This window comes from Mirounga leonina, unplaced genomic scaffold (assembly GCF_011800145.1).
Source record: "Mirounga leonina isolate KUSES-001 unplaced genomic scaffold, KU_Mleo_1.0 Mir_165, whole genome shotgun sequence".
NCBI lineage: Eukaryota > Metazoa > Chordata > Mammalia > Carnivora > Phocidae > Mirounga > Mirounga leonina.
In genome coordinates, this window is record NW_023270415.1 from 18,577,009 (window position 1) to 18,592,783 (window position 15,775).

Consider the following 15,775-nt stretch of genomic DNA (forward strand, 5'->3'; position numbering starts at 1 on the left):
TCACTTTATACCTTGTATTAGTCTTACATACATACTTTCCAGAACCCCCTTCTTCCAGAGCATGGTCTATCTTGGATTAACTTTTGTATCCTCCTACAGTGCCACACAACTGTACGCACTTCCTTAGTATTTGCTGAATGAAAAGATGAAAAAACGAGAAGGCAATCAGATGAATGCCTGGTTCTAGTGTTGCATTAAAGGAGAAAATATATTCTTAGAAATGATGTTATAAGTGGGAGTTAGGTATTGCTGGAACAGTATTATTCTCATTCAAAAGCCATACTGTACATTTAATCATACATCTAGAAGTATATGTAACAAGGTACTATCTTAGTCCTGTGCAAGATACCATGAATTAAATAAGCTTCAGTGGATTGGTCTCAAATCTAATCCTCTCTATAAATAATATTATTTATGAAAATGTGAGTTAAATTCCTAACAAACTTTAAGACATCTTTATAATACAATCCATAAGATAGGAACTGGCCCTATATCAACTATATATTGGTTGTGATAATAAAGGCATAAGAAAGCATGATTTTTCCAAAAATGATATGCATACTCAAAACCAAATCAATTTCAATTATTTTCTAGTTTATAAAGTTTACAACATTTAGGAGGATAAAGAATATATCTCTGCCACCAAACACAAAAACAAAAACATGAAATGGCATCAACTTTTTTTTAATGCGGTAGGGGAATAATGGATTTTTATAAAAGATTATAACTGAACCTGGAGAAAAAAGGGAGTAACTCTTCTATAATTAAAGATGTTTAAATATTTTTTTCTATACACACACTCTAAGCTGAGAAAGCTTGTATTTTTGCTCCACACATTATATAAATAACCTCCATAGTGGGATGAAATATCAAAGACAGAAAAAACTAATTTTGAGTGAAATACACTACCTCCAACAACGATGTTCACCATTTCTTCTACAATGCTCTGTACAATGTCTTGTGGCTTTTCCTCACAGTCATGGTTTTCTCCATCATATAATATGTCATTTTTAGATAACGCTTTAAGAAAGAAAAATCCAAGAAAGCATTATTTTAATTTTTTGGAAACCTTACTAAACATTTAAAATTTAAAAACTTTCCTTAAAAACTAAGAATAAAAGAAAATATAATAGATACATGAAACTAGAAGAGATTACAAGTTAAACCTTCAAAATTCATAACTAAACCATATTTAAAATATTTTATAAATTCAAGTCAATTTAAAAAATGATTTACCTGACAAACTATTAAATGATGATTCAACGTAAGTAAGTTTTCTAGATTATTCCTTTAGGAGCCAAACATTTTAAAGTATTTTGGTTTGTTTTTTTTTTTAATTTTATTATGTTATGTTAATCACCATACATCATTAGTTTTTGATGTTACAGTATTTTGAATGAAACATATCTAACACATCTGACACTCTTCTAAGTATATATTAAATGTAATTAGAGCCTACATTGATTAATTCAGTTCATCAATAATAACAAGCTCATTGTTGTGCCTTAATATTTTTGAAGTCCTTGAAGAAGAGACATAGGGCTATCTGGGAGTCCACCAATGCTTTCCATCCCTTCTTTACTATTTCTTCCCCCCAGAGAATCTACATATCCAATGTAAAACTAAATTTAATAAGTAAAAAAAAATTCATCCCCCAATTTAACAATCAAAAACAGATTGAAAAGCCCATCAGTACTTCTGAATAACCTAAGAGAAACTGATAAAACTTGACATTCCAGAGTTAGCTTGCAGATAAAAATAGGATTTCCATCAGATTTTTTGAAATGCTGCAAATATCTCAGGAAGGCTCAATTAGCACTTTGGGATGCTTTGGGATCCAGGACCCTACTCAAATGGCATCAGACAGCATATTAGTTGATAGTGCTAACAAGCCCATCCCCGCTCACACTACACTAAAGGACCACTACTTATGATTCTGGCTTCCAAAAGCCTGTCCTCCCTATTGTTCACTGCTACTAATCTATGTTTGCTACATTCTATAAAATACTGAATGCCACAAGAGGAAATTTGATAAATGAGCATACCAAATCAGTAAACTTACTTTATAAAAAATTCAAATATAATAACACTTAAATTTTTAGTGGAGTAAAAATATGTAAATACTTGGACAAGATATTTTTCCACTAGCCTTAAGCTTTGTATTTTTTTAAGGTTTTATTTTTTAAGTAATCTCTACACCCAACGTGGGGGCTTGAACTCACAACCCCAATATCAAGAGTCACACACTCCACTGACTGAGCCAGCCAGGTGCCCCTAAGCTTTGTATTTCTGTGCTCTAGTTGGCTAAAATTAGGTATCTAGAGTCTGAAAGTTAGTTTCAACAAAACTAAATACACACAGTCACTAATATGTGTATAAAATAACTACTGAATCAAGAGTCAATTCTCACACAAATTATCTAACAGAAATAGATTATAGTAATATTTATTACACATAGGAAATCATTAGAAGTTAACCATTATGTCCAAAGTCATATAACTAATTAGTGATAAAGATGTGATTCAAAGCAGATAATCTAACTCCAGAGCACTCTTAACCAATGCTTCTCAGGTAGAATTTTCATTTTTATCAGCTGTTGGGAGAAAACACCTATAGGGCCAAAATAATCATTACTATGCCACAGTGAATTATGTTTTATTTATAATTCTGTATCCTATAAGGTGACTCATACACAGTAGATGCTTCCATTCCTTGGGTCTCAGCCCATGTTTCTTCTGTCAGAAAATTTCCTAGCTAGCCAATTCCAACTCCTATCCAACAACATTCAACTAAATCATCATTGCTTTCTCTACAAAGGTATTGCCTAACCCTCCTCAGCAGAATTATTTTGTGCATGCCACTTTCAGAATATTTATCCCATTATACATCATTTATACACCTGACCATCCAGGCAGACCATGAGTACCCTAAGAACAATGTTTTTATCTCCAACAGTTTTTTAACTCCAAGTCCCACAGAGTACCCAGGACACAGTATGCTAAATAAATGTTTACCAAATCCATGAAGAAATGAAGGAATAAACAAGGTCTCAGCTTTATTAGGGATTAGCCCTTTCAATCAGCCCTTTTATAAACTCACAGTAAAAGTAGGTGAAATTCTGGCAAGGAAAGACTAGAAAAATGTAAATCATATAAGCAGTACAGATTTCCTATTAGCTTGAGTACTGTGACTGGTTGGATTTATCAAAATTATCCCTTTTAAAATAAATAGTAAAGCACTATGAAAAATAGTGAAAAGGCATCCAATCATGCCACTATTGTCCTAAAAAAAAGATGTGGTTAAAAAAAAACTCAAGAGCTGAAAATATATTACAGAGGTCTTTTCTCAAAGAAAAATCTAGAATTCGGATAATCTGTTACTAAGCCCTAACCATCCTACTTCCACACAAATACAGTGAATAGGCAAGAGAATTTCCGTCATTTTTTGACACCAACCTAAGAAGGAACAAAGGGAACAACCAAATTCCCTAGAATAGCTAAAGCTCAAAATAATGTTTTGGGGGAAAAAAATGACTTCATGTGATTATTTTTAGAAAAACAAATTCGTAAAATAAATAAATGTAATTTAATTTTTGTTATCTTGTACCCCTTTTTCAAAGAAGATTTTATTTATTTATTTGAGAGAGAGAGAGCATGAGCACACAAGAGCGGGAAGAGGAGCAGAGGGGGAGGGAGACAGAGGGGGAAAGTCTCAAGCAGACTCCATGCTGCGCGAGAAGCCCGGAACCCAACTCGACTCGGGGCTTGAACTCATGAACCTGAGATCACAACCAGAGAGCCAAAACCAAGAATCAGATGTTTAATCGACTGAGCCACCCAGGCGCCCCACTCTTTTCTTATAAATAAATTTACTTAGAAAAATACTATCAGAGAACATCTCAATTTTAGTGATTACTACACATCAGGATATAAAAATATTTTTGTATGTCAGGTGGTTGGTTACTCAAAAGATTTCTTTTTATATTTAATTTCAGTACTTTATAGACCATAATATTTTTCCAAACCAATAACATTTTGATGCCCTAAAACTTTCATATTCCAGAAAACCTTAGGTCTTTTGTTTGCTGTGAAACTAATTTTAAGAAGAAAACTCAAGTTCTTATAAAACACACTAACAGACATTTATGACCCCGTTTAGTAACATATATCTCCTCCAAAACAAGTCTGTAAATCATACTACTCATGAGATGCTAACAAATGCATAGTATTGTTAATAGGTGTCTTTTATGTTGAAGTCAATAACTTCACCATGTAGGATGGAAAAATCCACATTACCATGTGTCTGATATACATTAAGTCATATTACCCTTTCCACATTTCTTTCCCAAATACGCATGCCTACACTCTTCCCTTAACACACACACATGCCCCACAGCCCCTTCCCAAAAAGATTACTTTCAGCTGCAGTTGCCTGATCAGCTTCAGTCTGTTCATTTTCTGCACTGGAAATGTCAGATCCATTTTCAGGTTCTGTGTCATCCTGAAGGCTTTTATCCACATCATTTGTATGGGAATCAAGGTCCCCTTCATGTTCTTGGGACATGTGATCAACAGTTTGAGGTGGCAAATATCTAAGTTGAGGTGATTCAGGCTCATGATGGCTTACTGGAGACTGCAACAGATGATGATGCTGCCGATGCCTTTCTTTTTCCATTTGTTTGGCTTCTTGCAACTGGAAAGAAATAAAATAATTTCCAATATTAGTAAAATGAGTTGTTTAAAATTCGGAGGGATAATGTTACACTGAACTATAAATCCTTTATATATAAGGTGACACTTTATCCATCAGAAGCAAAGCACATAAAATATACTAAAAACACACAAAAACAAGTAACAGTGGTTACTTCTTAGAAGGATGTACGTAAGAACAGAGATGGAAGTCTTTCAGCATATATCTTCTCTTCACTATTTTTGGTGTTTGAATCATGTAAATGTATAACCTAAACAAAACAAAATTTAAAAACTAAATTCTAATAGCCTCAGAATAATAACTGGATTATTGCCAATAGTGGATTTTCCAAAAATCAAATAGAAGTTTCACTAAGGGAGGGGAAAAAGTGGATGCGGAAATAAAACACATGCTCATTTTTACCCATACATACATAAACAAAATGTAGATACACAAGAAAGTAGTTAATAATAATAGTTACCTCTAGAGAGTGGAGGTTAGGAAATGACCAAATTAGAAACAAGAGTGGGAGGGATTTTCAGTATAACATGTTCTTATGTCATGTTGTCAAATGTCTTTTTAATCAAAAAAATAATAAAATTGCATTTAATAAATAAAATAGCAATGAGTTCTTAAATGTCTCTGCTCAATCAGTCATCTTAATAAGGATGAAAAATGGTATCAACAAATGTTGAGTTTTATTTTAGGAGACCAGTCATTATTATACATACAATACCACCTATAAAACTGGCTTACTTGTAAGATGCTAAAACAGTGATGATCAGAATCACAGGATTTCATTTTTCAGCATTTTACTGCTTTTAGACACATCTCTTCTGGTCCTCATGGCCTAATAAGAATGACTCTCACAGAATTAATTTCCATAAAGGTAAATACTTCACTGTGCCAAAAATGAACATTTCATATTCCTTAGTAATAGTCCAGTTTATGTGGAAATACCAGAACTAATTATATGAATTTATAAAATAAATATAAATTAAAATATTTTAATGCTCAAAATGTAGGGAACCTTATAATATGCATGGTCTAAATCTCGTATTTTACAGATAAGGAAACTGATGGGCATGACTACATGCACAGATGGAATCAGAAGAGAATTTTCAGACCAATACTTTAGCCCATTCATGAGAAAGTCAATTTCCAAATTAGCAGTGAAGAATCTATGACTTGCAATGCATTCCCACCCTCAGCCTAAACTTCAACAGATCTGCACTATGGTTTAGAGGAGCAAGCACATGCTTTGAAATTATAGAAAAGCATGGTGTTGAATTCTAGTTCTATTTATTCCAGAGTTAAAGAAACTCTAGAAATATCCTTTTATAAATGTTATTGCATGAAAATAAACCTTTAAACATTTTCTATAGACCTCCGTACTTTCTAGACTAGGGTTTCTCAACATCAGTGCTACTGACATTTTAGATCAGGATTATTCTTTGTTGTGGAGAGGGACTGTCAGCTGTCCTGTGTGCTTCAGGGTATTTAGCATCATCCCTATCCTCTACTAAATTCATATTAAGTACAAAGTCAGATCCTGGATTGGATCTTGAAACAAAGAAGGACATGTGTAGGAAAATTGGTAAACTTCAAGTAGGCTCTGTAGTTTATTTAACAGTAATAAACAAATGTCAATTCCTGTTTCTGGTTATTGTAATATGGTTATATAAGATGCTGGCATTAGGGAAAGAGGGGTAAAGGAGATCTCTCTGTAATATTAGAAGTTTAAAATCGGCTCAAAAAAAAGTTAAAAGTCGATTTGTAATTATGAAGACTTGAACAATTTAAAAATATGTACAAATGATTCTTTGGCTGATCTCTTACCCCCCCAAAATGTATTTCCACAATATAGATACATATTTTATTTTTAAAGGACTCAATGATTAAATAATTTTATAGCAGAATAGACCAAATTACGTAGTTTTATACCTACATTAAAATCATCTACTAAGCTTGAGTACAATAAAAATAGTATCAGTTTATAAACACTTCCATGAGGATGATGACAGTAAATATCTTTTAAATTCTACTTGTGAACCACTAAAAATATATTTTTTCCAAAGTCAAACAAGTCAGTAAACCTCAAAACAAAGCAAAATAATACCACAGATCTCCAGTAAGTAGAACTGTAAATGACAACATTCTTCCTACAAGCACAGATTTCACTGTAATTTCTCTATAAATTCTTTTCTATATTTGATGCCTGTGGTATTCTTTAAATCTCTCTCTTTAATACTTACTGCTTGGTTTTCCATGCGTGCAAAGATAACATTTAGCATCTGAGTAAGAGTAGCTTTGGCTGTTGTCTGATTGATGAGATTTTTGCTTGCTAGATAGATATTGTAACATGTTCTCACAGCTTGCAGTACAGTTCCTTCATGAATTTCTATGTGTTGAGATGTTACTGCAGTAAGTAAAGCCTTTAAAAAGAAAGACACAGTTGAAGCAATTTTCTATATCCAGAGTTTCAGCACAAAAATATGAGTATCTGTATATTATAATTACAGCTTTTACACACCATTACCACTTTCAGGTATACACTAACAGAATTTTCAGTATATACCAAGAGAATTTCTATCAGCCTTGAATATATATCATCAACTGGCAGTAGCTTCCAAATAATCCAAACCCAGATGACTAGAAACTATTCAATCATATTGTTTCAACCCAAGTTTCATTTTAATAAAAATATTAGTTTCTTAAAATGCACAGCATTAACTCTGTCACAACAGAACACAGATATGCTTCATATGATAGATCTGTCGAATGAGACTGTCAACTTTGGAGGATACACAATGTCGTACTCACTCCCAAATTTTTCTGAAATCTTTCTTACAGACCAGACTCAATAACGTACTGCTATTGTTGAAGAGGTTTACACATAGAATTAAGCATTAAAATATCAGATTAAATTAGAATAAAGCATTTAAAATAATCCTAAGTGAATCCTCCAACGAAGTCAACAACTTTAATTTACATGAATGTTCATACATTAGGGTACTTGCAATTTCTCAAGAGCAAGGACTCCTTTGTCCTTTTATGTTGTACACTGCTATGCAGAGTCAGCATTGATATATGCTAAATAAACCATGACTGATATCAAATTGCAAATGACAGGCCAACTGACTGGGCAGCCTTTTTAGAATAAAGATATGACTTGTGAAGTGAAAATAGCTATGAAACTGAAAGACTCAGAAGGGGCTATATTCACACATGAAAAACACTTTATACATGTAAATTATTTCAAAAGTATTAAAAGTATAAGAAAATTCTACTGATGTAGGGCGCCTGGGTGGCTCAGTTGGTTAAGCGACTGCCGTTGGCTCAGGTCATGATCCTGGAGTCCCTGGATCGAGTACCGCATCGGGCTCCCTGTTCGGCAGGGAGTCTTGCTTCTCCCTCTGACCCTCCCCCCTCTCATGTGCTCTCTCTCATTATCTCTCCCAAATAAATAAATAAAATCTTTAAAAAAAAAAGAAAAGAAAATTCTACTGATGTATAAATGTATCACCACTACCATTAGTTGTCATATTAAGAATTCAAAATTTATAAGAGACTGAAAAAACAATTGAGTGACTTTTCTTTAAAGGAGTTTAATCATCCAGGTATATTACGGCACAATGTTTGGCTAAGCAGGTTCAGCAGATGAATAGGTACAAGGGAATCAGGAAAGCTGGTACACAAATAGTTCACACGGTGAAGCATGGGTCTAGAGGGCAGACTATAAGGGGTCCAGAAGTAGCGAAGAAACTAGAGGGATCACAGGACCATCGCATGGACCCTAAAGCTCAAAAGATGGAATATGTACAGTAAACATTCCAGAAACTGAAAAACTCTGGGGGCCCAAGCCTAAATTGGGACCTTCAAAATAACAGACTTAGAAATATAATCTTCTAGTGAACTCTTGACATTCAACAAAACCCCCTCATATGGTGTCTAAAAAGCAACTAAATGACTTCTATTACAGCTGGAAAGCACATAAAATGACCTTTCCAAATATTTCCAAGATAAATGGCTTCTGATTTTTAAAAACAGAGATTATGAATGACAAATTCACTACATAATCAATTACCTTTATTATTTGCAACTGAACTCCTTCATCTGTTTGAGGACCTTGGAAGCAGCCACAAATTGTTTCAATAATTCTATCAATTAATTTTTTGCCTGGTGTTGTACTATCTGGAGCATTGCCAGTCAAGTGCCCATAAGCAATAAGTTTCTGAAATGGAAAAAGAAAACAAAGATCCCCATTAAGCTGATATATATGCTAATTAAATATACATTAAAATTATAATATGTAATTCAGTATATATTAAACTTTTTACATAAAAATATTAAAGTAAAATCAAAGCCATGGCTATACCAACTTTTCCTGAAGAAAACTTTATTAGCTATAAACATGTAAAATTATTTACATTCATAATAACCACAAAAACAATAACCACAATAAAACCATCAGGCAATATTTTGAGAAAGCCAGGCCTCAGACCTTATCTCTGATGAATCAGAATAGCTTACTGCTTTCTATCTAACCATTATTGATATTGCTTTTGTGAAAGCTGTATTAACACATTTAAACGACTCAAAATCTCTTTCCACATCAGATCTGTGAAAATGCAGAAAACCCAATTTCCATGCACTGGCTATAATAAATCATAGATTTGTTCATTCATCATCCATTATAGCGCTGAAAGCCTTAGGTATCATTAATTTTAATTTTTCAGGGAAAACAAGGTCACAAATCAAATGAACTTAATCTATCTTCTGAAAAAATCATATGAATATGGTCTTTTCCTAGCCACTGAATTATTAGTTCAACAGATATAATTTACCAAGCAGTGAAAACACCTGAAAAGAGAAAGACCCTTCTATCTGGAAGTTTTACAAGTATCTTAAGTCGTAAGAGAATCCTGTGTGTGTGCGTGCATGTAAATAAAACAGGATGAAAAATTTCAGGAATTTTTCTGACATAAATGAAAATCAGAGCTAAAGTCCAGCAGTGAATAGAAACATTGAACTGCCAATATTAACCTACTGCTTTAAATAAAACAGCAGGCATTTAGTAAAATCATTGCAAATCATGATACATGTAAAGTCAGCAGCAGGTTAAAAGTCTTATGGTTCTTGCACCTAACTGATGGAAAATGAGACCAAATCAACACTTAGTAAAGATAATGTGTCTCACTAAGCTAACTAATAATTTTTGTTACCCTTAAACTAGGAACGTCTTTGTGGAGCCATTATTTTGTCTCTCTTACATATAAGCAACCATTTGGTTTCTTATCACAATAAGAATATTCAAGGCTTTCATGGAAAATGTCTGAATCACCAATTGTGAATAATGTTTAGAAATACATTCAAATTAAATAGTTTTTAGATACGCCATTTTACACATACCTGTAAACAATCAAGAGATGTACTAACTATACGGGGACATTTGGACTGGCATGCCAATTCAAAGGGTAAGAAATACTTGTCTGCTTCAATAAAATTTGTCTTTGATTTAACTGGTGGAAGGGTGCTTGATCCACCTTTCGCTTCTCCATGAGGAGGACTAAAGGGAAAAAAAAAAGAGTCTGATTAGAAAATCACATTTTTCGTACTGATGATAAACATAAAAACACAAAATTTCAGTTCTAAAGGGAATTTTGCTAAATCAACTTTCATATTCCCTTATTTCATGAGGGAACCCAAACCCCAGAGAAATTATGATTTGCAACAGGTCAAAAGCTAGTGGCCAGAGCTTAACTAAATGCAAGAAAATCAAATACAGTAGTTATTTAATTACTTAAAAAGTTATCTAAATTACAAAATAATTAAATAGTTATCTTTCTAAATATGAATCAAAGTTTTTAAGCAAAGACTTTAAAGCATATCATATGGTATTTCAGGAATTCCCTTATATACTTATTTACGAGATCTTTTTGCTTCTATTGCTTAAAAGCCATTTTTTATTTTATTATAAAGATCACATACAGAAAATTTGTGACATATAGATGAATGTATTACTATTTGAGCCAAGACTGATATGTTTGCAAATTATTTTTACTAAAGAAAAGAAACCCCACAAACCTCTGTTTTTCAGTTTCCGCTTTTATTTCCTCTGGGGGGGAAAAGAGGCATATGTTAGAAAACATGACAACAGAAAGATCATTAAGTAATTTGATTATAGGCTTTGTAAACTAATTCGTAACTTCTACAAGAAGTTGGGAAGAATGCAAATTCAAAAGAAAATTCAGTACTAAAATTCTCTTGCTGCTAAATGTATTAATTTACACAATATAGTTTAATGAAACTATACAAAGAATATATTAATAACCATAAGGATAAGTACAACTGCGCGTTACTAATTTCCAAAGAAAAATTTCTTTTCTCGGGGCACCTGGGTGGCTCAGTCATTAAGCGCCTGCCTTTGGCTCAGCCCCACGTCGGGCTCACTGCTTGGCGGGAAGCCTGCTTCTCCCTCTCCCACTCCCCCTGCTTGTGTTCCCTCTCTTGCTATGTCTCTGTCAAATAAATAAATAAAACCTTAAAAAAAAAATTTTCTTTTCTCAAAGATTTTTTTGGGTCAAGTAACTACACTAACCAGAAGCATTAATATTAAGAATGGAATATTATATGTTATAAAATATAGGGCACATGGCACATGTTCAGTGAGGGGTAAAAAAACTCAACACATCACTCTTGTGATTATCTCAAGATTATCAGACCAGGACCATAACCTTTTGGCCATGTACATGTGTTGATATTTAACGAATTTTTCTACATATGACTACATAAAGCACTGTAAAATACACATGCCCAGTTCAATGGGAAATTTTCCCTTTTTCTAACTTATGAAATGAGGTAAATGGGTAAATCCTACCTGTAATAAAAGACCCTTAAATTTAATTGATAGGCTGGGGGAGGAGGGGGTGTCTGGTTAACTGATTAAACCTGTTAGAAATGTGGAAAGAAAAACAAATGTAACATTTATAATTACTATTATTGTAACCAATAGTTGTTGAGAATGAACTATGCGCCAAGCACTATTACATTTTACATGTACTAACATAATTAAGCCTCACAGTAACCCACAGAAGTTTGTACTAGCATCTTCATTTTAAAGATTAGGAAAGTGAGGCACAAAGAGGTTAAATAATTTGCTCAAGGGCTGCATGGCTTGGGTATATGGCTAATCAGGTTTCACAACTAAATAATCTAATTCCAGATCCTGGTTTCTTATTATCAAATAATAATTTAATAATTATCAAGTCATCCAGAGACTATATTAAGCCCTTTATAAAGTGGTTTTGTCAAATCACTTTGTCATACACACACAATTTATTCATTACCGACTTTGTGCCAAGCATTTGATGTTTGGTGTTTCAGTCTAGTCCTATGTGGGCTAAAGCTCTTTACATTTAACCACTGGTAGAAGTGGAAGGAGGACAATATGAAAATAGTATCTGTATGTACTTAAAATACTACTTAATAAAAGTTCACAACGTCTGATACTGAAAACTGTACAGTTCACCAATACATGTAATTAAAAATAATTTAAACCACCTTAAAAAATACAGTACAGATGAAGGGAAAATATATTAACTGCCCCCAAATCTTCATTAAAATTTTTAAAACCCTATTTTTCGTTTTAAAATATCATTATTATTGAAGAAGCTGAGGTACTGCTAAAATTCAGGGGAAGGCATAAGGTGGCAGTTTTTGTAAAAGGTGAATTTCCATGTATAAAATCAGTAGGAAACAGGGTATTCTGGTTAAGAACATCAGAAGTAGTACATTTTAAAGACCACTATGATTTGACACCACCTATTACTAAATAACCATGTGACCTTGGGAAACAACCCTCACTTCACTACTAGATGACTGCAAAAGTCTCTTATATTCTACAACATCAGTCAACAACTATTGCTCACATGCCAAAGCCACCTACCACTGTTTTTCTGAGTTTAAGAATAGTTTTTTTTTTAAAGATTTTATTTATTTATTTATTAGAGAGCGAGCGAGCGAGAAACAGCATGAGAGAGGAGAGGGTCAGAGGGAGAAGCAGGCTCCCCACTGAGCCGGGAGCCTGATGTGGGACTCGATCCCAGGACCCTGGGATCATGACCTGAACCGAAGGCAGTCGCTTAACCAACTGAGCCACCCAGGCGCCCTAAGAATAGTTTTTACAGCTGAATATCTGCAATCTATTTGATGATAGGGTACACTAACCTTCAAACCCAGGGAAGAAATGTTACTCCATCTAAGAGAATTCTTAGACCAGGATTACAAAATTTATACTCAATTATGATTATTTTGAATCCATCAATAAAAAAATCTGTGTAAATTGGTTTTCTCTTGGTATGTAAGTACTTATATAATATCCTTGATTTTTTTCCTTGGCCTGAAAAGCCCTTTATAGAAAAGGTTTGCTGACCTTTGCTCTAAAACATTAGGGTTCAAAGGATCTTACCAGACTCTTATGAACCATTTTATTCTATGATTCCATTATTTTTAACTATCCATATTTATCTACCTATTTATTTATTTACTTATTTTGGGGGGGGGTAGAGGGAGAGAATCTCAAGCAGACTGAGTACTGTCTGATGTGCGCTCAATCCCACGACCCCGAGATCATGACCTGAGCTGAAATCAAGATTGGACACTCAACCGACTGAGCTACCCAGGCACTCCTAAATGTCCATATTTAAATAGTCTAAAAAAAATACCCAACACAAGCTATACTGAATGTAATGTTTCTCTAATTCAGATAGTACTATATTTTTTTCTATCTCCATACTGTAAGTTATACAAAGTACTGTTCAAACTGATCTAGATAAGTTTTATTTACAAAGAAATAAAACAATTTAACTCAATATTTCTTTTTTTTTTTTTTAAGATTTTATTTTTTTTATTTATTTGACAGAGAGACACAGCGAGAGAGGGAACACAAGCAGGGGGAGTGGGAGAGGGAGAAGCAGGCTTCCCGCCGAGCGGGGAGCCCGATGCGGGGCTCGATCCCAGGACCCTGGGATCATGACCTGAGCTGAAGGCAGACGCTTAACGACTGAGCCACCCAGGCGCCCCTCAATATTTCTAATGTTTTAAATTACCTTGTACTAAATATGAGTTTTACTTTTTCCTCTCCCTATACATTTATAACCCACAGTAAAAAAGTTTTAAAATGTTTTGATAAAATCTTTAAAGGTCACAGAATAATTACAATTTTTCCCACTGACTACTATCAACAACATAGCTTGCATGGTTATCTTTCTGGTCCCACAAAATGCTTATATTTTTAGAGTCCCACAAGACTGTGTATTCATTTTAATGTTACCTTTCCAAGCCATTTGAGACTACTTAAACTGAAAGACATCGTCACTAAAAAGTAATCAAGATTAAAAGGACAAGGGGCAATAGGTGGAGGTAGAAAATAAGTGTTTCTCAAAATACTTAATGTAACAATACGATAAGCCACAGTATTTTTTGTTTGTTGTTCAGGGTACAGGTCTGTGATTCATCAGTCTTATATAACACCCGGTATACCCTCCCCAGTGTCCATCACCCAGTTACCCCATCCCTCCACCCATCTCTCCTCCAGCAATCCTCAGTTTGTTTCCTGTGATTAAGAGTCTCTTACATTTTGTCTCCGTCTCTGGTTTCATCTTGTTTCATTTTTTCCTTTCTTCCCCTATGATCCTCTGTTTTGTTTCTTAAATTCTACATATCAGTGAGATCATATGATAATTGTCTTTCTCTGATTGACTTATTTCGCTTAGCACAATACCCTCTAGCCACAGTATTTTAAAACAAGCTGAAATTTTAAAATATGCAATATTAGTTTATATTTGAACAGCAATGTAGAGTTTAAAACATTTTTCTACACATTACCTAATTTTATCCTCAAAGGACAACTCCTCATTTTATGGATCAGATTAGTTAAATAATAACTTTAAGGTCAGACAGCTGGTAAGTAGTGATCCATCTCTCCTCTTAGTGTATTACACAGGACACAGTGTGCTCTAGGCAACCTTCTATTAACTGATGCAACTGAATGGAAAAATTCATTCTACAATTATTAGGATAAACATTATAAAGCAGTGCTTCTCTAAGTATGGTCTCAGGACCAGCAGCATCACCAACACCAGGACCCACACAGACATACTGAATCAGTAAGTACCAAATCAGTACTCCCAGTGTAGAGTACTACAGTGGGTGTTTTTACATGGCTTCAAGGGGATTCTGATATGCAAATAAGTTTAAGAATTATTGCTATAAAGTAGTTAAAAGAAACGAGTGGAAGACATTTGAGTTTCATTCACCATGGCTTTGGTTTCCCCCAACTGTTTATTATACTTGTAAGAATTCTAGGTCTAGTGCTTGAGTGCATACTAAAATGGAATTCCTTTTCAGTTTTCTTATAACGAATGTCCAGTAATACAGTTTTTGAGGCAACTGTCTATTTTAATAAATTAGGGCTTAGAAACAATTTGCCTCATGTTGGCCTTCAACCATAGAATCAAGAAGTAAACTAATTCTCAATTATTAAAGAAAACACACCCAGAAGAAAAAAAATATTAAAGCATCAAATTAAGAAATATTCAAACTAGCGGGAGGGGAAGAATGAAGCGGGGGAAATCGGAGGGGTAGACGAACCATGAGAGACGATAGACTCTGAAAAACAAACTGAGGGTTCTAGAGGGGAGGGGGGTGGGAGGATGGGTTAGCCTGGTGGTGGGTATTGAGGAGGGCACATTCTGCATGGAGCACTGGGTGTTGTGCACAAACAACGAATCATGGAACACTACATCTAAAACTAATGATGTAATGTATGGGGATTAACATAAGAATAAAAAAAAAGAAATATTCAAACTAAAAACCACATAGCACTTAACTGTAAAATACTTTGTTAAAGTGAGAATCACGACAAGGATGAAAACAAACAGCAAAATATTTTTTTAAACTGCTTTGGAAACAGTAGTGCAAATAGACAATATTGGATGTCACAAGAAAAGTCATCACTTTTGAGCTGAAATAAGATAAAAATTAGATGATGAATTTGTTTAGTGATATTTAGGTTTTTAAACTA

General features: G+C 33.9%; 1 protein-coding gene across 4 annotated transcripts in view; it reads right to left on the reverse strand.

Moving 5' to 3' along the window:
- ARFGEF1 (ADP ribosylation factor guanine nucleotide exchange factor 1) overlaps positions 1–15,775 on the reverse strand; it is a 146,597-nt gene that overhangs the window by 85,297 nt on the left and 45,525 nt on the right. For 3 of the 4 annotated variants that reach the window (XR_004680413.1, XM_035011280.1, XM_035011279.1), the window contains exons 2-7: positions 10,777–10,807; positions 10,102–10,258; positions 8,777–8,923; positions 6,945–7,124; positions 4,416–4,692; positions 910–1,020 (exon numbers count right to left, since the gene is read on the reverse strand). Coding sequence is in view for 3 of the 4 variants with exons in the window: in XM_035011280.1 (XP_034867171.1) it covers positions 910–1,020; positions 4,416–4,692; positions 6,945–7,124; positions 8,777–8,923; positions 10,102–10,258; positions 10,777–10,807 (903 nt within the window). In the remaining variant the exon portion in view is untranslated. The other variant, XM_035011281.1, reaches the window with a different exon arrangement.